The sequence below is a fragment of the Balearica regulorum genome, chromosome Z (assembly GCF_011004875.1).
Source record: "Balearica regulorum gibbericeps isolate bBalReg1 chromosome Z, bBalReg1.pri, whole genome shotgun sequence".
Classification (NCBI taxonomy): Eukaryota; Metazoa; Chordata; class Aves; order Gruiformes; family Gruidae; genus Balearica; species Balearica regulorum.
The window spans coordinates 19,012,728-19,038,377 of record NC_046220.1 but is presented as its reverse complement, the minus strand read 5'-3'; the positions used below and the strand labels follow the sequence as shown (position 1 = coordinate 19,038,377).

The window sequence follows — 25,650 nt, the reverse complement described above, 5'->3', positions numbered from 1 at the left end:
ATGCAAGATCTGATCTGCAGTTTCTTCAGTTTAAGTCTGACATGACAATAGATTTTTGAAATCAACAGGCTTCAACAAATCATTGACAGTGTGCACATGCCACCTCTTGAAGCTGGATGTTTTGGTTACAAAGCTTTGATAATGAAGGATTTGTTCTGTAAAGAGATGAATTTCCTCCTAACTTTTCAATTCAAACAGACTCAGGAAGTAATTTTTTTTTGTAAAGGAGCCAACCCACATCACTGCCAAAAAGCCTTCATTTTCAGATGTGGGACCTCCTAATGGGGAACTATGCTGTCTTCACAGGGCAGACAACTTGAAAGCAAATTAATGGTACGTAGGCCACAGTATTATTATGGAGAAATTAACCATGAGACTTTTTAGTATTGCTAGTATGACAGCTAAAACAGAATCAAAATGTAAAGATCAAGGATTTGTATTTGCCATTAATTTGAGTGGGGGAGAGAAAGAGCACAAACAAACCAGAATCGTCAGGCGTCATACTAATGCACAATGCAAGTCACATTCAATGCAAGTTTGGGACAATGTAACAGTCTTAAGCAAACAAAAAAATCATTACATTATTACCTCCACTGCATCTTTTAAGTGTCCTGCCAACAAGAAAAATGCTGCAGAATGTTCAAAACGCTGTTTGCCAAGTAAAGAAAAAGCATTCTTTAATGCTGCTTTACGCCATCTGTCTTCAGTAAAGTTGTTTCCAAAAAACTGTGTCATTTTAGCATCTTTTTGGGACCTGCATATTGAACATAATTGATAAAAAAATTATGTATTTTACTAGATGTATTATGGCTCATTTCCTCAGATTCCAGTAAAGTTTTACACAGATCTTTTCATTAGGAAATGCAAAGGCTCTCACCACACTGGGAGCATAGGTGTTTTCATGTTTAAAAATAACAAAAAAAACACTTTAGTAAATACAAAACCTAATGGTATTTTCAGTTAACCTGATACAAACACAGAAAAGCTAATTTTCTTCCCAGGTAAACTCTCAGAAGTAAATGACAATGCAAACTATTTTTTTAAAAAGTCTGCGACATTGAATGTCGTATTATGAAATGCCAGTTTGAAAGATAGACTGAATTCAGTCCTCTGAACTTAAGGTAAATTTTATAACAACAAACACTCTTCTAAAAGATAGCCATGTCACTCATACACGAGGACTACCTCACACATGTCCACACACATGAGGACTACCTCAGAAGTAATCAGATCTAAGCAGTGATTGAAATTACAGTAGATTCCAGACTGAAATTGGAAGCACCTACCTTCAGAAACAGTAACTAGATTATCTCAGTAAATACAAGAAGCTTAAAAACTACCCATTCAATGTAGTGACCAATTTAGAAATCGAATCTCAGCTTTCAATGGTAATATTTGTGCTTCTTTGGGACTACCATCATATTCAACTTTTTTCCCAAAATTATACTAGACAATATGAAAGTCCATGTAAAAGCTTGCATGTCTCCTACCTGTATAATCCCCAGATCACAGCCTTCTTTTTCATTGCGAGGTAAAAAATGGCTGCATCAAGTGGATCATTGTTTCGCTGAAAGGTTGCTTTAGCCACCTGTGAAGACAATTTAACAGCAAAAAACTCCTCAAAATTTAAATGAATCTTAACCAGGAGCAACAAGATTCCTGTTATCCCAGACCCCACACTGCTTGGAAGTTCTCTTTAACACAGGATCCTTCCTCTCACTATGACATAAGAACACATGGAGATACCACAGCTTCAACCCCTTGTTTCTGTTTGATATCATTTAGCTAATGCTTTTCCAGTTCTAGAAGCTTTTTGGCAGATCAAATGGGAATGCCTACATCTGAAATCAGTTCCTGAAATGAAAAAAAATTTATCAGTTGCTCTGGTAAACAAAGGACAGATGGAGTCTTGAACAACAGGCTGGGGCCAGTCACAACAGGAGAAAAGTTGTTTACAGGAGATTACTTTTGGAGGTTGGAAAGGAAAAAGGGGTAAATGGCAGCAAGAATAGTCCAAGACCCACGTAAGGTAACCTTAAATGCAGGCCCAGAACACTTGAAAATTTTTAAATGCAAGGCAAGTAAGTTCCATAAAATGATGATTAATCACTGAAGATTGAAAAGTGAAAATAGAGACATGCATTTTATCACTTTATAGTCAAAGTATCTTGTGCATGTCATTTTCTAGCTCAACACACTTGGCTTTTCCAAGAACTTAAAACAAGTGATAATAAGGTTAGGCTTATTGCCACATCTGTGATGATTAAAATACATATTTCAAAAAATAATCTAAAAAAGCCTAAACAACAGAAGGTTTTTTAAATCATGGAAATGCATCAATTTGCAAGACAAATGTATAATATCTTAGTTGACCCCACTTCTGATAGATTTCTAAGGAGAACCTTTTTCTGTAGCTTGTTGCCTAATTTTGCTATAAAAAACAACTATATGCTCAATCTACATCTTCAGTATCTGTACACTGCCACCTTCAAAATGGAATATCTAAAAGCCCAAAATGTACTTCACACTGGAATTTGAAACTTAAAGTACTAAAAAAAAAAGTTAAATATAGAAGTTCATATTCACACAACAAACTATATGTACCAAAAAACCAGTACAAAACACTCAGATATACTGAACATATCCAAAAACTTAAAACCACATAAATAGAAGGTTAACACCAGATGACAGCTGTTTGAAAAAAGTTTGGTAATTTTGTTTAAAAATAAAGTTACCTTTTCTATGCATTTCCGCAGGCTGTGGATATTTCGAACCCACCATCCTATACCCATAGCTCTGAGTTCTGACCATGTTGGATCTCCTTTCTGCATTGCAGGGAGCATGCTCAGTAGTTCTTCTTCTGCTACTGAATGGAACGCCCAGGCAAAATGACTAGTAGATAAGCCTACATAATAAGCCATTAAAAAAAAAAAAAAAGATTCACTAATAAAATAATCAAGAATCTGAAGCCAATGGGGTGAGAAAGGGAGAAAAGAAAAAGGTCAAATTTTATTTTGGATTTCTCAGTGCACTGCTGACGAGGCAACAGAAATTTAAGAATATTTGTAACCACTGCATACCAAATATGAAAGAAAACTCATACAGATTAAAACATCTTTTCACCTGCAAACTCTTTAAGTAAGTTTGCAAGGAGTAGACTTACTGACTGAAGCTCAAAATATAGTGGATTGCATTAAGATTAGCCGTGATTCAAAGTACAACATACTGATCAAATTTTTCAAAGTTTTGAAAGGTAGGTTCGCTATTTTGACTTGGATTACAAAATGTGAAGTTTCAGATAATCACAGTAGAAAACAGGTTTGAGGACAGAGATACGAAAGAAAACTAGAAGAAAAAAAAAAATCACATGAAAAAGACAGCGATTACTAAGCAGTAGCACAGCCAGCTATGGCTAACTGCGACTCTAGTGAGGGCCAGGAGATGTTTCTTTGTACAGAGGCACATTCAACTGCACCTTTGCAGGTGCTGTGGAGGCACTTCTTACTGTCACCAATTTTTGAGCCCAGCAGAAGCATGTCAACTGAAAGCATTCCATCAGAGAGCTAACTCAGCTGTCCTGGCAAATTCCAATCTCTGATGTAGCTAGGGGGTGACAAGCCATGAGATTGGAAATCCCATCAACTGTAATGATGTAAAGAAAGGGTAAAGAAGCAATCACAGCCAGTCCTTTAGATTTGATTAGGCCTAATCAAATCCATCTAATTCTATCATCTGCAATATCAGGTCGGAGTGGAGCTACTTGAAACTATATGAAAGAAAACATTGGAAATAGTTCATTGGATAATCACAGTAATCCTATGAAAAACATTTAAAGTCTGAGCAGGCTGTAAGAGATTTTTTCCAAATATGTATTAGAATATGTATTTACTTAGTTTTTTATTCTCTACTGTATTATTCCTGCAGAAGGTTATTAGAACAACATGGTACTAGAAGTACAGAAAAGACAGTTCTTTTAGATAAATAGAAAAAAAATTAAAAGTAAAAAATTGTTAGAACAAAACCCCACTTCAGTTACAAGAACTCTACCTAAAATAAACCAGACATTTTCTGCTCTGGCATACATTTATATTGAAAAATATTTAAAAAAAAACCCAAAACACCCAAAACAAAACACCGAATAACTCATTGATTCTGCAGAGGCACATCAACAACACAGCAATCATATGTACAGCTATGTCACTAAGCTCCACCTCATCTAAGAAAACACATCAGTTACCTTGATGAAGCAGTTGAGCTCGATGTACAGGAGGAAGTGAAGTTGTCAGAAATGTGTGAAGCCGAACAGCCAGCAAAAATTTTAAACCACATTCATCAAGAGTTTCTCCACCTAGAATTAAATATTTTTATACGCACTTTAGAGAAACTACTAAAAGTAGCTATTGAGTGTCTTAACAGAGGAAATACTTTACAATTCTGTGACTACTAATGCTTTAAATTCATAAATATAATAGCTTAACTCATAATTCTTCCCTTCAAGGAAAGGAAAAGAGGAAAATTTCAAATATAAGAAGTTTTGAAGTTCTGTTCTTAATGCAAGAAACAGAAAAAATATTACCATATAAAAAAAGGCCCATAAACTTATTTCTCAATTTCTCTACATAATACAACAAACACTGGCCATTAAGAAAGTTGTCTCTTCAAAAGTGAGTTAGAAACAATTATGTTATGTGGACTGATGGGCTAACACTGGCATTAACAGTTAGCAATACAAAATCTGATTCTATGAAACTGAAGTCTTGAAACTGTAGTTAAACAGTAAATACTGTGATGGCACAGTAAATAATACAGGCTATACTATGAAACAAAATTATGATGTGCTTTCATAAGCCACAAAAATATTCCAAAAGAGGAAAAAATGCCAAAAGAGGTTGTGAAGCACAGTAGTACATTTAGTTTGGAAGAGACTGCTTACCTTGATTTCTGTCTCTGCTTTCTCCAATGTCAGTACTGGTAGTAGCAATTGTATCTGCCAAGGCCATCAATGACATTTGCTCCATCCTAGTCAGACCTGGCAAGCTTGAATGAAGCAAGTGACGAGAAAGAACTTGAGCATGCTCTGGTCCAAAGTAAGTTGGGCTATACTGAGAAAGATCAATGACTGTTGGTTTTGAACTGTCTTCATCTGTATCAAATGTAACAAGTTCATCTGTACTTATAACAGTATTTTGAAACAGATCTTCATAATTGTCATTGGGCGTATCTTTTTTATTTTGACCATTCTCTGAACAGGAATGAGATGAATCATCATCTGCAGCAAGTAGAGCATACAAAGGCAATGGTGGAACAGAGTCTATTTCAATATAGTCTGTAGTCTCAGTTTTACTGAATGTTTTGGGATCTCTTGCAGTACTTCCACTAGCACTGATAGTCAGAGATCTGAGCTTCTTATCATGATTAGGTTCGGACTCACTTATAGCAACAACTTCTCCAGCGATACACTTCACTAGATGGGACAGAATGGCTTTTGCTCTACGTACTTTACCAAGATCCATGAGTTCCAACAGTTGATATGGATGGTACTGAGGTAAAGTGGGAGATAGCACATGAGCTGCTTCAAAAAGACCAGAATCTTCCATTTCCGTAGACAGATTACAGGCAGATCTTTTCCCACTAAGTTTCTGTGCAAGACTGGTCATAGATCTGGTCAAGGTTCGCTTTGGCGGATGCAGACCTGAGGCAGCCGATTGGCTTTGCTTCACTAAGCTAGCTATACATGGCATACTTCCACTGTAGGAATCTGTACTAACTAGTTCCAGCTTGGAAGGAGATTGCCACTGGGAATAAACATGCATTTCACAATCCATTCCAACTACAAGAATGCCATCGCGTACCCAAGACAAGGAGACTGGAAAAGGAGGTGACCCCTCTACAGATGAAACCAAGTCAACACAACGCAGCAGAACAAACCTAGAAAGGGTTGTAGCCTTCGTACTGCCACTATGGGAGATTGCTACAATCTCCTTACCATTTTGTTCTTGCATTTTCCCAGACAGCTGACCAAACATGTAAAGTTTTGATCCAATTCCCACCGTTAAAATATGTGAACCATCTTCCCTAGACATCCAATCTAAGTGTACCAAGCGCTTAGTGCTGGGCATAACATTTCCACCATGAGACAGACAAGCGTCTTGTCGGTTATACGCCACTAAATTACTATCAATACTAACATTAGAGTCTAACATGGTGCCTATCTCATCTAAATGAAGAGTCTGTTCTAGAATCCAAGAAGAACCCCCTGTAGATTCACATTCAAAAATACTAACATGCATTATAAAATCTTGAGAAAGATGACTATTTTTAGATGCTACCTGCTTGTATGCTACTGCTAATCTGTTTGTGTGCGCACAGCTAACTTCAGTTGGCCTTCCTGGAACACTAATAGCACTACTACTAAGATGCCCATCCTCAATCAATAATGGCCATTCTTCCCATACATATGTAACATCACAATGTGCACTACATTCTGGCATAGAGGAAGCTGATGATTCAGTGGTAACTCTGCACCTCCAGAATCGAACTTTTCCATCAGAGCATGAAGTAGCCAGCAGATATGGTGCACGACAAACAGGATATATGGAAGAAGAACTCAGATGTCCTAAAATCAAATAAAATACACTTTTACAGGGGGAAATATTAAAAAACAAGCAAAAAAGTACAGATGTTTTTAACTCCATTAGCATTTTATTATTCTGAAACAAAAAAAACAGTGCTTCCCTCCAAACAGTGTTTGCAGGGCCTCACAGTAGAGGTGACATGACAAAAGAACATGAACCCATTTTATCCTTTGTTTCCATTTCATGCTCTAGAGAGGAGTCAAATTATATGATTTAAATGTGAATATTAATATCTATCAATTCTCTCAAACATTTCCCATGAAATCCAAAAATCTTTAAACTATTTTTTGAAAGACTATTGATGGAAACCTTAAAATTTAAGGCTAGATCCTACAAAAAATTTCATAAGTGATTGGAAAACCAAATTAGTGTTTCTATAATTCCTTTTATTGCAAGAATTTGGTATTCAATACATATTATACCTTAAATAAAAGCTTTATTTTAGCATTAGTTCCAGGATTGAGATATAAAGTCAGGGGAGCAAGCATTAGTAAACCTTTTGGATCCACCTACAGGCTTTTTAAATTTAAACCATAAATATCAAGCTTACTATTAGTTTCTATTTTAAGACTAAAGTCAGAAAGGCAAGGATTCCTCATTTTATTCTTTTAAAAAAAATTACAAACCTGCTGATGGCTTTACACTTATTATCTCTACTCCTTCTGGCAAATTCAACTCTTGACTATACACCATTTTGGAAGACAAAGTAAGCCAGCTGGTGCTCTGAAGGTTTGCTCTACAGGCCTGATACTTTTGAGTGAAGGGTGATTGGATCTTCTCTGGATCTGGTGAAGAATACAATTCTTCTGTTTGTGTTGCTGCTTCAGGTGTATTTGAATCTATCTTTTCATCTAAAAAAAGTTTGCATTGTTAAAAGTCAATGATTTCTTTTAACTTAAGAAGCAATTTTACTCACCCTAGAAGTTCCAAAAAGACACATAAAACACAACTTAAAATTTTACTTTCATGTTAATGAAATGTGTTCCCACATTAAGATTTAAGGAGAAATGCTAGCACAACTCAGACTAAATACTTCTGAAATTCTAGAACGGCTGAGAAGTTATTAAATCTCAAGAGTTTGAAGCTATCAACTGTAACCAGAAACATCAAAACTGCAGACGAAAGAGGTATGTGTGTGGTTATCCATGGAAATTAACACTTCATCAAGCACAAAATACCTGCAGCTACAGAAAATTAAATCAAGACTTCCATGTCGTACTTTAAAAATTGGGGAAAGGTATTTTTCAGAAAAGTTTTTTTAATATTTCCTCAACACAAAGGACCTCAGATTATGCGATACAGATGCTCGCGCTTTTTTTCCTTCAATAAAACTCAATGGTTGAAATATGAATTTGGAACATGAAATTTGCCAATAGGTTGGTTGAAAAGCCTTATCAGTAAAGTCCTCATCATAGAGGTAGATAGAATTTCTTCAGTTATTTTAAGTAGTATTGCAGTATTAAGTATTAGTTTATAGGTTGGTGAGAAGACTAAAGATCCAGATTTCCTGCTTTTGAAAGCAACAGTAAGACAAATACCAATTTGGTTTAAATGACAGAAACATGCATTATAACAGATTCCTCTGGCATGTAGTGAATGCCAGATTTATGTTTTCTTAAAATCCTTAAATGTTAACAGAAAACTACTCAAGTATATCTCAGCTTACTTAAGGTTTTATAGTTTTTGTGGTAGCTTGGTAGTCTGAAAGAACCAGCAGATTTCAGAACTTCAAAATTGTTCGTAATTGCAATTGTATCTCTGATGTTTAGGTGCTTTGGACTACGGTCCAATTTAAAAAACTTGGATAAACTCAAAAATTGCAGAACAAAAACTTCTGAGAAGCAAAACACCTGAAGTATTAGGCAGTCTTAAAAAGAGATAAATATATTTGCCCTTAGAATGCACAAAAAATACCAAACTTTGGGCTCAGGTTGAACGTAAAATCTTCAACATTCTGAAGGTTAATTAGTAATCAAGAAAGCATGGGTCGTGATGAAAGCTTTTAATAGGAGAAATTCAGGTTCTTTTAAGAAAAGCTGAAATACAATTTAGAATACACTGAATAGCAGATATATTTATGAGATCGTGACTTTTTGGGTGTTTTAAAACAGAAACTACAAGAAAGAGGGCTTACCTACTGAGACAGGAATTGACTTCAAATGTAAGTGCCACATACGTAGTAATGAATGGTTTTGAGTATGCTCTATTACTATTAAGTAAAATTTTTCAGAGAATCCATTCTGCTGGTTTCCTGATGAAATTTAAAACAGGAAGATCTTAGGGGTTATTCACCTGAAAACAGAACTAAATTTTGCCAGCTAATAATCATATTAAGCTATCGCGAACTAATACAGGAATGCAGTGGTCTGACTACCTCCAATTCTGTTATATTAATTTTCTCAGTATTATATCACAAACAACCACTACAATTACATGTACACACAGGAAGAACTGTCAATGTTTTCTTTCAGAGAGGACAAAGTATTTGCCTGAATTTGCTGTGTTTAAAGTTAAATGTAATCTCAGAATGTACTTTTGGCTCTCCATCTTTTCTTTTACATGTTTCTCTCTTACAGTTTCTTAGCTGCTACTGGTGACTGTAACAGTTAAGACAGTGAGCTAGACAAAGGTTTGGCTTTTAATGTATAAAAATTATACAAGTTACTTCTAAAGAAGAAATGCCATATCAACAGTTGGGAAAGTCATAGCCTGGTCTAATGGATAGGCTCATCCATCATAAACCAGCCAGACTGACTATATAGTTTGGAATGCACAAGAGGTACAATGCTTTTTCTGAAAAAGTTATTTGCTATAGTTTCATCCCAAGACAAGATAACATGACTTGTAATATCAGGAGCCACCCATTTGCAGAGGATGCACCCAGTCATTCTTCTTCCTTAGTATCAAAATAAACCTATTAGGGCCAAGAAGGAATAGTTATTTTAGTGACCATCTTTCCTCCATGATTCCTCCAACCCTTCTTTAGGCATGCATCTACATAAAACATGATCAAGAATAAGCTGTATTTGCCCTCTGGGTTTGACACGGGGTTGCTTACGGTACTGCAGAAAAACACAAGTGAATTTGTTCTTGTTTTAAAACCAACATGAGCTAAATACCTGAGTGCTTTATTAAAGAGGAAATAGTAAAGGTTTTAAAAACCAAAAAGCATTACAGCACTAGAAGATACTTTCAAATTAGAATGTATGTGAATGACATGTTTTTAACTTACAGTTTTTCAAGGGGACCATTTAACCCAATTTCTTACATGGCAGCAATCATATAGACCTTCAGAACACATACAGATGTATACAGCTGCCCTTTTCTAAGATGAAATAGCTTCCATATTTCTTTTAAAGTCCTTTCTGTATATCATACTCAAGGTGCAAATGTAGAAACATATTTATCCTGTACAGCAACACTTCTTGTTCTCTATTTTGTTCCTAATTTTCAATATCCCATTTGCATTTTTTGACCTCTACTGAGAGCTGGGTTGACTTGTTTCATAAGATTATCTCTATTACTCCAAATCTCTTTCTAGACTAGAAACAGCTAATTCAGAATTCATCACTACATATATACAGTTCAGGTAATATTTCCCCTAGGTGTCTCCCTTTTCATCCAACAAAAATAAAGTTTGCATACCGAGTTATTATGCAACATTTTGACACTGTTCCACAACTTCGTCTCCTTTTATTCAGCATTTTCTTTACCACTGCAGATGACTTGGTATCAAAAACTTTACTCTGACCCTTTTTCCCCCCACATTATTTCAATAGAACAGAACAAAAAACAAAACTGAGATGCCTGTATAACACAGCCACTGCCCCACTCCATGAAGTAAAACTGATCATTTATTCCAGAGCAGGGCAGATCTGCCCTAACACCTACAAATCAATACACTACTCATAGTATCATACTTTATAGTTGTGTTTTGGGGGATTTGTTTCGCCTGTCGTTTATTACACAATGCAAGTCCTGAGCAGTAGTTATTTAGCTGAGGTAAAGGACAAACGTCTATCATGAAAGGACACAAGTAACTGTCGTCTATGTCATACCCTACAGCTACAGACTCTACATTTAAAACCCTTTACCCTTCATATAAGAAAGATATCAGTAAGGGAATGCTTAATACAGTCCATGACGGGTATCTCATGATTTAAGCTGCTTCATCTAAATTTGGTTGTGCACTACTCTTAAAGGAAATGAAACACTCATGAGTTTCATTACACTCTATTTTCTTCTTTGGTATAAAGATTTTAAATAGCATAAGCTAGTGGGCCTTAAAATGCTGAAAACTATACAACAAGTTCTTTCTCTTCTGTGGAATAAAAAATAAAATACTTTGTCTTCAACGTTCTATGAAAAAGATTTCTTTACCAGAGTCTGATGAATTGTTCTTTTCAGGTAATTCCTTCTGGTTATTTAAAATGAAGTCTTCTTGAAAAACATGGAATAACTGTGTTTTCCTGCCATGCTAAGAAAGTAAAAACACACACAAGAAGTGAACATCACGGAGTATACTGTTTAAGATTGCTCTCTAATATGGGAGCTTTTAACTTGATTGTTTAGCTATACACAGAAATGAAAGATTTCTCAAGAAAATGCACCTTCGTTATTCACATTTTTTTCATTTACAGATACAATGGAACCATAAGCAAGTGTATGTCAGAATCAGTTTTTAAATACCTCATCTTTACCTAATGGAGAACCACAGCCTTATTATTAACACATTTTTAAAAAGATAATCATGGTATAAAATGAGTACAGAAAAGGGTCTTACAAGCTCTGTGATAGCGTCCAGTTCAATGATACATCCTGGGCGAGCTGTAGACTGCTGACTTACGATGTTAAAAACTTCACCAACATACTTCTGTTTAAAAAAGAGTCAGGGGGATGGTCTTGTTAACTTGGTTTTGTGCATTTCAGTGGCACAGCCTGCTAGGTAGGTGCAACATCACTAAGCAAATGTTAACTACAGCATTAAATATACACTGGTTGCAATCTACCAAGAACATTGGTAACATTCCCAGTTTTATCAAGAGCCACATTATTTTTCATGGCTGAAAGGTGACAAAAACTTGCATTTCTCAACTGGAAAGCCTCACGTTCAGCAGTTTATTGTCCCTTCCCCAAGCTGCATCATGGTCTCAACTTTTTGTTAAGATGGACAACGCACACACATAGTTTGTTGCTATGTTATTACTCCTTGTAGTTAAAGTCTTACAGAGGTATTTCCCAATCAAACATTGATCTGCTTCAATATGCAGAGTTTGAGATTAAATGGAACACAGTATGGCTACAATATGAAATGCTCCACAAACAGCTTAGTTACCAAGTCTGAAACTAGTTCCAACCTCCAAAAACTTGAGACAGCTTTTCACTTACAGAAATTTCTGGATTGGAGAGCTCACACAAAAGTTTCTTAGCATCTATTACAGCTTGATATAATCTCAAATGCTGTCCGTCACTAGCCACAAAGCAGGCACTTGGAGAATTACAGTATGCACCTGAAAAATAAGAATGCACAAAACGCTCAAGTATTCCAACACCAACTTGCTCCTTTTTTTTTGCAAGAGGCAATTTTGAAGTTATGAAAGAAAACAGTACAGCATAAGAAAAATTATCTCGTTAATTTCTATTCACAAGCAGTAACTACAGTTTAACGCTGCACTCAGCAACCAGACAAGAGTATATGAAAGGAAATGAGAATCCAATTTGTAAAACAGAGCAAAATCTATCTCCGCTTTAAGTGTTCAACATGCTCTGAAGTACATGCTAGCATCTACGAACTTTACTGCATTAGCACCTAAAATTCAAATACAAAAAAGAAGGCAGAAGAACACAGCAATTCTTTGCACAGAAATAAACAACTTCCAAGTATCAGTAGCTTGGAAATTTGTGAAATAAAGGATCCATGCTTAACATTTTTTCCAATGTATTCAAGTATATCTACATTATCTATTTAAAAGCATTATCAGGTTGTAATACTTTTACTTCTAGAACACTACACAAATCAGGAAACCAAACTCACCAAGGCAATAGCTGGGTATAAGTGTGGGCAGCCACGCAACATTAGAAAAAGCTGAAACATGGAGAGAATTGATCCGAGCAAGTTCAGAAACTCCACCAGAAAAGGACAAAGGCCCAACAGGGTCAACTCTCCAAAGAATAAGTTCACTGTAAACTGCATTGGGATCCTGGGATGTTACACCTGCATTGCCTCTACTCTGACGTCTTACTGGTGACTCCTGAGACTTTAAAGAATCATTTGCCTGTTTTGCACTCTCAACATCTGGTGAAATTAGAGCATTGTGATGTGAGGTTGTAAGCAGCAGTGGTAATACTGAGTGGCAAGCCAAGTCATTAAGATGAAAACGGTGACCACAATATCGGGATTTATGTGAAATACTGAGTACAGTTGAAAAAGCAGATTCTTCAGCAAAACTCACTAGCCACTGGTTCAATGACCCATCTGCATGTTTGGAAATCATCATAACGTTGGGCGTGAAGATACTGAGTTTTAAACTGTTGGTTGATTTACTGTGTCCAGAAGAGATAAGCATTGATGTAGATCGTGTAAGGCCAGGAGGCTTTTGTTTGCCTTGTTGAATAGCTAAGTCAACATTTTTGGTACAAGCATACATTACTATACTTCTGCAAAGAGAGTTTGCATCACCCGTTGGAAATGCAACAGGAATTCTTGAAACAAATGACACCTGGAATTTTAAGAAAAAAGAAAGAATGAATAAGTATTCAAGTTATTTTCTCATCATACTTCTCAATGAATAACAATGTAAATCCAGAAAAAAATAAAGTACCTGCACCTGGCGAAACATGCCAGGTTGGTATTCATCTAGCCAGTCCACATGCCATACCAGCAGTGAACCATCCATAGGATGTATACTGAATAGCATGTCAGCATTTTTACTCCATTCAGAAAGTAGTACTTCAATTTCATGATCAATAATAGCAGAAGATAAAGGAACAAGGCTTGAATTTGGAGTAGTTTTCTCATCACTCAGTTCCTTCTTTTCTTGGTTTCCTTTTTGTTCATCTCCATTTTCATCAATTTCTAGAACACATAGAGATACATATTATCTCCAAAAGCAGAAGTATAACAAACAGTGTTATTCAGGTATTGGAGCACTTTTCAGGCCTTTTATAAACCACAAAATTTAAAATAACGAAAATTTTAACCAGAAATCCTCTAGTCGATGTCCATCAATAACTTACAAACCAAAATAGTTTCTATTTTACCTTAATTTGAAATACTTTTTCCCCATTTTATATAAATTTTTGCATGCATAGGCATAACAAAAGCAGTCATCTCCAAACTGTATATGTTTAAACTAATTGACTAAATTATGTTATAAAGCTAGTAAAATTAGGTGTACATTAATATTGAATAAAAGAAAGTTAATTCAAAGGTAGCACCTGCTTCCTTAACCATGTTAAAATAACACATTTTCATGCAAAGGCCTCCATGTAAGGCTAAGTAATACAGTTTTCAGCATAAATAACTCAAAATCTCTGTAACACCCATAATCAAATTCAGAATTTCTAGACACAGATTTTTAAAAGTCACTTAGGTACTTCCAGCATATAGGAAGAAAACGCACAGAAATGCTATTGTAATCTGTCTGTATTCTTACATGTCAATTTGACCACCTCTTACTTCACATGAAAGAAGATTACAAATTACTTTGTAAAATGAAAGCCATTTGTCGATGATAAGACTTTTACCTTCTTCTGATTTGCCATCCATTTGATTAGATTCCTCAGTGTTAGTATCAGGAGAATGATGTTCAAAACTCTTTTTAAGTTGTTGCAAAAATACTTCCATGGATAAGGTAAAATGAAGCTCTTTATTGTTTAGCCAATGCACAACAAAAGGTCCACTTTTTTCTTCATTTTCACCAAGACTCAGAGATGTGATAGAAGGGAGTAGAGGAATATCTACCAGAAAAAGATGTTGACATTTTTGAAAAACAAGTATTTTAGTCAAAAAGTAATTATAGAAATAGTTTTCTGCTTAAAAACCTACCATAAAAAAAAAAAAGAATACGCTAACTGTATTACAACTTGTCATTCACTTCACCAACATCATCTACTTTCAGCATCAAATTGCTTGACTGCTATAACAAGATGTTCCACAGGGAGGCTCCTTGGTATGCTCACATTAGGACAGCCCTGCACTGTTACATCTTCATGATGTAACACTGTCTGTACAGATTAATTTACCTTGTCTTTTGCTACTACAGCTCAGTACAAACCAAATAATTTATGCATACTTTCCCAACATTTAGTCCACAATGGAGGCTGCAGTAGATATAGACTGTAATCAAGGACCACATATGACAGGGCTTACACTAGCAAACACTAGTACAGTGACTAGATTATGTCCTCTGCAAACTACCACATAAAGCCAGACTTCTGATTCCCATAGATACGTTAGTATTTTACATTCCTCTATGATACCTATGGTGTCCCATGTGGCTATGAAAAATAAAGTAGTAATCACAAAGTAAGTGACAAAAGCAAGTATCAAACTGCTGCAGAGTAACATCATTTAAATTAAGTGTGGCTAAAAAGCAGGTAGGTGATTTATTGTAATTTCCTCAAACAGGCCATACAGCAACATTCTAAAAGCTCAACCTGCATTTAATCTAGATGTTTCCATATATACTCTTATCTCCTTTTGCTCCCTATTTATGCAGCATTACTTAAATTCCATGCCCTGGGAGACAAAATTCTTTTTAATCCAATTCTGGGGGCTTTTTATTTTGGTTTGGGGTTTTTTTTGTTGTGTTTTGTGGGGGGATTTTTGGTTTCGGGATTTTTTTTGTTTTGTTTTTTTTTCAAAGCCAGTGATGGATTTAAATTACTTACTCTCCAGTCTAGTCCAAGAAAATGTTAACTGAGAGCACACAGACAGAACAAAGGACCACTAATTTTATTGTGGGGAGGGGACACACCAGGGGAGGAGGGCAAGAAGAGTACAGAGTATTTAAGAAATACAGTCTGTCTTCCTAAAAAGGCCAATGAATGCCAGTCTCAAAAAATACCGTAATACCTTTGGCAAAAACAGAACTTGGAAGGAAGAATTCTGTTGACCTCTCTTTGGAAGACAAAACTGTAGTAAATGTGAATAAGAAGGTGAACTTGAAAGATGACTTTTCAGATTAGATTATAAATCTAAGTACTTGGTGTATATATCAAAAAAATCGCTAAAGAAATAACTTTTTTCCCATTCTCCTGCCTCAGAGCTACCAACTTCCAACTGATGCTCAGCTCTGGACAAATTCTTTAGTGAATTTCTATTTGTTTCATAAACCACATTCACTCTTTCCAGAAAACTTCTAAGGTCTTTGTATTCAATAAGTTTTTCTGAATTTGCCTGGAGATTATTTTGTCCTAACAATCACTGTGTATTCCTTTCACTGAACTCCACTAAGGCTGAATATCAGTTTAAATAACAAATGTCTCAAGGATTTTGTTGCTACAAGAAAGTGAGTTTCAGAATTAACAACAGATCACAAATACAATAAAAATTAAAAAGAAATTTATTCTTTTATATGACAGCATTATTATTCTTCGTGAAGTGAATGAGAGAAAAAGCTGCTTTAGCCTTAGTTTTTATCAAGTACTCAATTTTGTAATAAGGGCAAGTTTTCAAGTGAGAGATCATAAAGTGATTTGGTTTAAATTAAATGAAAGGAAATGCAATTAGGTTTTCAGATTAAATTTAATTTCAAAAGGGCAAACTAGAAGGACTACCTAAAGAATCTGGTTAGACTGAGGTACTTAAGGACTTGACTGTGAGGGAGAACAGATATTTCTTGAAATTAAGATCTAAGATGTAAAAGTAATGTAGAACCTCTGTTTGAAGTAAAAGAGCAACACATTATCCTCCAGTTTACTGTGTTAAAGACCAAGTGATCCAAAAGACCATATTGAAATAGATAACATTAATAAAGATAACACAGAAGGAGTACAAGATTAAAAGGCCAAAGACAAGTGTTAGACACCTAGGAAAATATTTTACCATTCTTTTCCAAAATTACTTTTTATTCCCATTCTGTGACTTTGCTATTGGGCACATTTATACTGCAAAGACTATTAAAAGCAAAATTACAGTTTACTTAGTTATTATGTATAAGTAAACAAGGAAAGAAGTGCATTAAGACTAGATATAAAAGAGATGGTGAAAGATGTGCTAGCTCCATGAAAAGGATAGCTAGGTCCTTGTGCAATTTGAAGTTGCAGAAGTGCAGATAGGAGAACTACGAATCTCCAAGAAGCCATGGGGTAATTTTCCTTTATGACATTGGGTAGTAACATATATTATGACTGGAGACATTTCCCTAGAAATAGGATAATATCAATGGTACAGCAAAAAATGCAAAAAATTTCTTTTTGGTAGGCTGCATGTGATTCTAGTCATATCTGTTAAAAGAAACACGAACCAATACTATAAAAGGTGAAGACTAATCTTACAGGAAAAAGTGTTTACAGCTTGCTTAGCCCAGCAATGGTAATGGAAACCAATAGTTCTTTATAATCATACCAAAGATCGTACAGTTACAAATATAACCTAATCATGAATGCCTTCAGGTCAAAATTGGCCTTTGAAACAAGGGTCAGTAGGAACAAAAAAAATTTAAAAATACTAATTATAAAGGCAGCACTTAACTAGTTTAAGAAAAGAGAATACTGAAGTTTATGGAACACAAGATGAAGTGTGTTTTGCTTGATTCAGAGACAGAAGTACAGACATGTACTTAGTGTTAGGTACTCATTTTAAGAAGTCCCGAAATTTTTGATTTATCAGTGTGCTCCCAATATCACACACAATTCCCAGTAAATCTGTAGCTTCAGTTACAAATACTTAGCCTTCTGCATCTCAGACCACCGTGAATCTCAGTTAAAAGACGACCAAAAATGAAAGACAGGATTACTGTAGAGGATATTTATTCAAGTCATTTTACTACTGTCAAAGAACATTCTTCATGCATTAAATGAAACCAACATACTAGTAATTTTGTGTGGTCATGTAGATATGGTACAAATATGTCTGAGCCAGTTAAGCTGACACAGACCAAACAGAAATTGTAGCTCACCTTGTAGCAAGGATTTACCGTACTTCTTACCTGTGGCTGGATTGATACTGGCAGCAATATGGAAGTGACAAAGTGCATTTGCATGAGGAGGGATGTTCCTGTGAACTTCGTGGGGATCTTGCTGATGTGGAGCATATCCAGTATGTGCTACAACAGCACCCGACCTCCTCTTTCCTCGTCGGAAGTGCCTCAGGTTTAACTGCATGAAGAATAAGGTGTCATTTTTAATTCCTTTCAAAAAGAAAAACCAGATTTCATCTGTAAGTGGTTTCCTAGATACTACTAATTTTTTTTTTTTCAATTTAATATCTACTTTAAAGCATTAGTGGAGTTTCTCGCAAAAATTAACTGTTCAGGTTGTGTGTACTGTAGAGACATACCAGTGCTTTCAGGTTAATTTACAAAGGCCCATACAGTACCTTGACATAGTAACTGCTTCACATTTCTGTCTGCAGACAATGTTCATACAGTTTTTATACTCTAAACAGAAAATACTATTTGTTTCATAAACGTATACCATGCTTATTCAAGATTCTGAATAAAAAAGCAGCAAATCTGAATAATGTCATTTCAGAGACTGAAAAACCTGGATCAGTACTTTGGATCTGATTGGATCAGTATTTCCACTCCCATTATAAGGGCCCAATGTGTTTACGGTAACAGATGTTTCTAAGGGGAAAAAATAATACTCCATTTTTAAGATTGACTATGCCAGTATTAAAAAGTGTCACTCCACACATGCCACAGTTCAAGGCTATTGTGCTGTAGATATCTATATAGGTACCAAAAGGTACAAGGTACACAATTTGCATTAAGGATGGTATTTAACTCTTGGCATTCCTTTTCACTTGCTATCTCTTGCATCTTAGCACAGCATGCTCATGTAAAATAGTTTTTCTCCCAGTTTTTATGTAATTGTTATTTCTGATCTCTAATGTTGCCTCTTATTTTCAGCAGAACACAGAACCGTCTCCAACTTCCTTTCCCCACCCTCCTTTGAATATTTTTTCTTTGCTGTGTTGTGCCTTTCAACTTGTCATATTTTTCATCTGTGCCACATGTGTTAAGAAAGCATCATGATCATGCTAAATACATCGCTCCATTAAGGTAAGGGCACAACACCCACATACTCTCTACACAGCTTCGTAGGAGACCACTAATGCTTCACCTTCCCCCTGCTTCCCATTGGTTAGAAAACATTATATGGTAAGGACCATACAAGGACCATAAGCCGAGAGATACAGCTTACAAGCAGTATGCTCTATTGAGGACTACAGCAGAACAGCAGCAAAGGCTATCTTTCTTCCCTTCATATTATCCCTGTTTTTCCAGTTACAGAAGCCAGAGAACATCCCACAACTTCAGAGGTAACAGGTGAGACCCTACCATACATTTTAAGGCAGCATCACTAGCAGGTTTCACAAAACCAATATACAGCATGCCCTACATACTGTTCCTAGCCCTTTGAAATAGATACGGTAGCAGTGACATGACAGTGTGTCTGCTAATGTGAAAGCTCAGTAGGGCGGTTGTCGGTTTAGCCTTCCTAAGGAAGATTCAAAGTAAATTCACTTTTTATAACATTTAATGCACATCCATGGTATAAGGATTTCAGCTTATGACACATGTTTGAGTTACAAATTACAATCCTGTCTAAAATTATGTGTGTACATGTGTTTATTCTCACTGCTCAATTTCACTTCTTACCTCTAAAGCATTTTGCACCTTTTCCTTACTTGAAGTATTTCTCTTAAAGTTATTTGTGAAGTTCACTGCTTCACTCCAATTGTTGTATCCTCCACCATACAACAGGCTGTCATTGGGTAACAAAGTCTCTGCCCAGAGACGACAAACATTATCCTTACAGCAAGTCAGGAGTACATTGCAGACAGCACCACTAATGAAAGAAAAATTAAGGTGTGAAAAAGCTGCTTACTATCACATAGCATCAAAATAAAGCAACAGTACCAAACAGTTTTGGATTATCAGTTTTCAGAATTGCACCAAGTAACTTAAAGATACTAAGGAAAGAAAAAGCCAACAATACATTCTTAGGAAAACAAATGATATATGAAAGACTTTCATATCTATTCAAGTAACTGATAATAAGTTACCTCAAACTTCATTACACAACTGTGCAACACCAAATCACAGATTTCAATTTACAGAATTAGTCATAGCTGGAATAGCAAAGCATATGTTTTTCTTTTTAAAGTCCTTCATATAAAAACCTAATCATATTCTGGATACGTGTTCTCAATTCCCCACATCCTACTGTTATATAGCACTTACAAAACACTGTATCCAAAACAGAGAAACCAAGGTAATACAACAAATACAGCAGTCAATTTAAAAAACTACAAACTTTTCTTAATTACTATTTTTCCAACTGCAACTGGTGTTATATACAAATATATATATAAAAAATCCAGTTAACCTGAACTAGGCACTGAAAAAAGCCCTATACAGATCACCAGGTTTCCAGTTCATGTAAGTTCACAATTTAGCTATCTTGAAAACAATATGGGTCATCTGACTGGACTGTCCAGCAGCAAATTCCCTCAGGCATCATGGAGAAAGTAGATTTTTAAAACTGACTTAAGATTTTAACTTTATGAAGAGTCTTCTACTTAAAGGTTGGTGTAAAAGACAGCATAAACATGCTCAAACACACAAAGGTATGCAGAATTCAAATGGCTACTATTTAGAATAATATGGCAAAAAGATGGTTGCAGGGTACAAAATTGCTAATGCTACTTCAGTTTGAGATTGCAATTACTGGTGAAAACAGGAATGATCAGAACAAAACACACCACAAAAAAATCAAACCCATGTTATCACTTTAATTCAATTTCCAGATACTGTTTCTGACTGAGGTCTAGTTTTGTACTAGTTAAAGAAATAAATTAAAAGACACAGAAATATTTGAATGTTTGAGAAAGACAACAAAGTAACAGGAATTTTTAATTGCTCTGACTCCATTAGGACAGAAAGAGAGAAACAAGCTGGAATCAAATATATGAATGGTCATTTAAGACAGTACAATCAAAAAGATGCAAAAGAGGTAATTTTGGAAGAGCTGATTTTATATTTAGTCCAATCTCTAAGCGAGTCTGTGGGACTCCCTTTCTATCTTTCCAGTTCCTTCCCAGGTAAGAGGATGCTTACCATCCTCTCAAGAACTTCAGTATGAAAGAATTATATGAACACACACAAAAAATATACAAGGTGTGCAAACTCAATTATTAACTGTAGTTAATACTGTACAACTTGTGTGACTGTTGACTGTACAGCTGGAAAGATTGTACAGTTTGGGTTTTTTGGGCAATTTACAAACCTCAGGTTATTAGAACTACTGACCGTGGCATGAATTTACTGGTCTTCCTCCATGAAAATGCGTTTACTGATCGAGGATGAGCCAAATACACAAATGAAAAATCAACTTCTCTTGCTTGTTTTTCAGGACTTGGGCCAGGTGGTGTTATGGCTGATCGCCAACTGTCTGTATTATACCATACTTTCACAAGACAATCATCCTGGGGAAAGAAAAAAAATACAGTAAATAAGACTATCTTGCATAAGAATATGATGTACTTCAAATACTTCTGGGTATGTCTCCCGGTTTTTTTTTGTTTTTAAGTAAAATACTTTTCTGATGACAGAAAGTCAGTTAGTAAACAGAACTTCAGAACCTGATCATAAAGAAAACACAGTCACAGAGCTTCCTTTTAATCTCTCTTGCCATTACTAACTTGGATTTAATTTTGCTCCTTCTGATTAGCTGCCAGTTTTTAACCACAAAAATGCAAGCTGTACTGGCTTGAGCTGGTATTCAGATGTTAATATAACTTACTGTACTTTGACAGAAAACCCCCAAAACCCACACACTCAAATGTAAATGCTAGGAATACAAACAAAGGTCAAAGACAACACCTCAAAAACCAAGCTCAGTACTGCTCGGACTGCTTTTCTTAGATACACACGTACATAAATTAAAAAATAGTGTTCCTAGGGTCCTTGCCTTTATGCCTTTAAGGACCAAATAAATTAATTTGGATCTAGATTCTCAAGATGTTGATCAGCTATTAAATATGAATGGTACTGAAATATTAGTGACCCTACTGGGGGAGGGGCAGGTTGTTTTGCTGACCAGCATCTTCTCTCAAAAAATTAAAGAAAGAAGACACAGAAACAAAAATGCATTTTAAAGATTCTGTACTTCACGTGTTGGAAACTAGTCAATTGGAATAGTTTACCTAGAAAAAGAAATCTAGATTATTTTACAGATTTTGTACATCTTTTTCTCTCTCTAAGGATAGCAAATGTCTTTAAAAATTAGTCTTCTAAGCATGCATAATGTCCTGAAATGGCAAGCTTTAGACAAAAAAACCAAACACCTACACCTAAGCAAAATGTGTTACTCATCTGTTTTTGATGCATACAACTGAATCACAAAAATATGCATGACAACTACCTTTAAAAAGTAAGACTTATTTGCAGACTGAACCATCCTTGAATCTTTGTGCTTCAAGCATGTATTAAGGGATATTATGATCCAAACAGCAACAGCAAAGTTCCACATATTACTACCAAATGAAACACTGTTCTAACCAATCTTTATGTGTACATACTGTTTTTTCATTCATGCTTCCAAGACAGACTAGACCAAACTACACAACTATCTTTCACTCTTAACTCTAAAACTCATTCTGTCAGGTTAATACCTCTCTGAATTCTGCGACACTTAAACCAAGTTTTCACTAATCTCAGCAACTGCACTGTCCCAATTAACCTTACATACTAGCATTTTGTTTCCTTTGTAATAATTCTGCAGTGTCTGCTAGGTTCTTTAGTTGGTAGCACAAACTTGATGCCTACCTACATCTCAATCTGCGTTAAAACTGTTTATACTGTTTACGGTTTTTAAAAAAGAATCAGAAAACTAATCTGAAAACATTCCCTGCCCCACAATCTACTTTGATAATCCCATAAATTCTCACAATATGGGTCTGGACACTTACACTGAAAATTTTTGACCAATGTCAATGTGACTCTCCCCTCAAATAAAGACAACAATTTTATTTGCTCATTTCACTTTCCCTAACAAGTAATATAAATTCTCATATGGATTTGTCACACTTTTACTGGATCTTCTGCATTTTCTGCTTTGACTTGTTAGGCTATTATTCTCTTACAAAACCTGAACAACAAGTTTCGTAGTATAAATAAAAGATTAATTAGTGTTTAAGGAAGTGAAAGATATGACTGTGACATTTTGCTTTAACTTCTTTACTTATTTTGCCAAAGGGTTTTACTGCTTTTGCTGATAAACCACTCAATGCTGAGCACACAGAACTAATCTCTAAGATTGGCCATGACCACTGACATTAACTACGTGCTAATACCTGTGGAAGGGAGTGTGAATTCTCTTCTGCATAAGCATACAGACACATTTACCCAAAAATATATTAGAGCTATTTTTGATTAATGGTATAACAATTCTAGTGAACTATTGAATAGATTTCCTCACAAGAAGGATATCCAGCAGTGAGCTCGTCCACAGATCTCCCCCATTCCCTGAAACTGTTCTCTTTAATCAGTACCAAATTATAAGACATCAGAAACATTAGTATTTTAAAATAGTAAGCAGTGCATATTTGTTCGGTTCCCCCCCTCCCCAAACTACCTTTCTCCCAAATTCTTATTTACCAAAAGATGCATAGATAATTGGAAATAATATGCAAAAAAGATAAAAAAATTAATTTTTCATTTAAAAGCTTTTTTAATTTTTAATGTGTGGGTTTGTTTATTTGTTTTAATAGCTTATCTGAATTAGCACAAAACAAGTTACAAAAAATGCTTACCTTTCCAGCAGTAGCAAAAAACTCCCCATCTGGAGAGAATTTCATTAAACAAACTTGAGAAGCAGTTCTACGAAATAAGACAATTAGAAATAGAAAATAAGTTTCAAGAACTTTTTCAGAACTCTAAACATTTGCTTTTCCCCTTGAACTCATGGAAGCGATTTAATTCTCATATGCAAGCATCCATTGTATTGTGCTAAACAACTTAAACTTTAACAAAGTCCAGAAGGACTAGGAGGTAAACTTGCTGTAAACAGCAAGTCAATTACAGAAGCTGTGCATCAAAAGAAAGTAAATTTCCACCTAGGTTTAAGCAACATTCTCCTAGTAAAGTCAGTATGAAAACATTTGGGGATGCCTCTTTCAGACTTAAAAAGTTATTCTGGCAAAGGGTAGTACTGCAAAATCACTATCTTGCAAACTTCTCCTTAAGAAAAACCTATTTTAAATTTAACTGAAGTACAAATGCCAGAAGTAGTACAGGCATAAAAGGTGAACTGACAAAGCAAGTTCTGTTGACTCTTTCCAGAACTTACTGGTTCAAAGTATGTAACACTCAGGTCTCTCTCCTTCACAACATAATTTAAAAGAGGGAAACAGGTGGAGAGCTATAAAGTTTTCTGTAAGGTAGAGGCTACAAATGCAAAATATATTATTGAACAGACAGAGGAAAAGCAGCATCTGTATTATCTTGACTACTGTTAGCACAACCCTGGATTTTAAAACCATACCCATGGCATTCTATCTACAGGCTGACCCTTCTTATTAAGCTAAGAGATGAGGATCCACAGATGTCTCAATAAATTGAGTAACTTTTCAACTTCCTTTATAAAGTCTATCATATTCAAAGGAAAATTTTTCAGTTGTCATTTGGATGATCTTGGGATTTTAAACATATCCTTGATAAAAGCTAGGAAGTACACAGAAGAAGAAACAACTAAAGGATTAAAAAAAGGTACTTCCAGGGAACCACACAACTAATGCTAAGTGCTTCATAAAGAATAATTTCAGGTGGGTCCTTCCAGTCAGCCACTTTGGGAGACTGCTATATGGTACACTGGTCCTGAGTGAACAGCGTACCTGATGTGTTAGAAACATCTTCCTAGGGAAGGACCATGATTTAAATTAACTTGTAAACTTAAGAACTAAACTAAAACTCTTCTGAATGCACCAATACACAGACACAAAGTTTAAAATGATTAATCAACATGAATACAAGAAGAGCATTCAGAGATGCAATAAACCAGAATGCATCCATCTTTGCATGAATGTTCCAAGTATCCAAAATAAACACAGAAAAAGTAAAAGGTATGTGAAAGGGGGGAGATGTGTGAGAAGGAAAGAAAGCTGCAGTAGATTAGACATAGAAAGTAGTTTATTTTAATCAGTCCTTCAAGCACAATAATTTTCAAATATGTACCCTTCACTTTACTTCTTGTACAAGGAACAAAGTCTACAGAGACAGTCTCAATAGCAGCCTTCCCTCAGTATTTTAGTAGTGTTCAATATAATTGAAGAACTGCCTAAGAACATAAACTACCCCAAAATCAGTTACAACTTATCTTGTAACAAGAAATGTCACGTATTCGAGGGAAATATGATTCAAATTTATCACATATCAATAAAATTTTTCAGGTAATGGTATAGAATAGGATTTCACTGAATTACACTAAGTATTTAATCTGAAAGGTATGAATCAGCAAGGAAAAAGAATTACTTGTCTTTAACAAGTTTCTTACTTGCATTGCCAGATACACCTCCATTCTCCAAGTCCAGCATCTGTTCTTTCAGTATTGTCATTGTCAGAAGGGTTTTCCAAAGCAACATTGGACCAAAGCTGAAGACTACTAGAACCAGTCAACAGGCGAGTGCCTAAAACAAGTATTTATAACAATATAACTACAAAAAAATAGCAAAATATAGACTTCTAGAGAGAGAGGGGAAAAAAAACACACAAACACTTTTGCAAAGCTGAAACTATAGAATAAAATATGCTATACATTACCTTAACACCTTTTCTACAGCAAA

The 25,650-nt window shown here is 35.3% G+C and overlaps 1 protein-coding gene across 5 annotated transcripts in view; it reads right to left on the bottom strand.

The window, feature by feature from the left end:
* DMXL1 (Dmx like 1) overlaps nt 1–25,650 on the bottom strand; it is an 82,145-nt gene that overhangs the window by 37,190 nt on the left and 19,305 nt on the right. For all 5 annotated transcript variants that reach the window (XM_075741010.1, XM_075741005.1, XM_075741007.1 and 2 more), the window contains 18 exons: nt 25,362–25,494; nt 23,623–23,689; nt 21,119–21,294; nt 19,466–19,655; nt 17,789–17,957; nt 14,382–14,594; nt 13,457–13,710; nt 12,670–13,354; nt 12,024–12,145; nt 11,419–11,508; nt 11,016–11,112; nt 8,770–8,886; nt 7,262–7,486; nt 4,934–6,616; nt 4,238–4,348; nt 2,736–2,905; nt 1,491–1,588; nt 589–754 (listed from right to left, as the gene is read on the bottom strand). In XM_075741010.1, the coding sequence (XP_075597125.1) occupies nt 589–754; nt 1,491–1,588; nt 2,736–2,905; nt 4,238–4,348; nt 4,934–6,616; nt 7,262–7,486; nt 8,770–8,886; nt 11,016–11,112; nt 11,419–11,508; nt 12,024–12,145; nt 12,670–13,354; nt 13,457–13,710; nt 14,382–14,594; nt 17,789–17,957; nt 19,466–19,655; nt 21,119–21,294; nt 23,623–23,689; nt 25,362–25,494 (4,766 nt within the window). The remainder of the gene's footprint in view (nt 1–588; nt 755–1,490; nt 1,589–2,735; nt 2,906–4,237; nt 4,349–4,933; nt 6,617–7,261; nt 7,487–8,769; nt 8,887–11,015; nt 11,113–11,418; nt 11,509–12,023; nt 12,146–12,669; nt 13,355–13,456; nt 13,711–14,381; nt 14,595–17,788; nt 17,958–19,465; nt 19,656–21,118; nt 21,295–23,622; nt 23,690–25,361; nt 25,495–25,650) is intronic.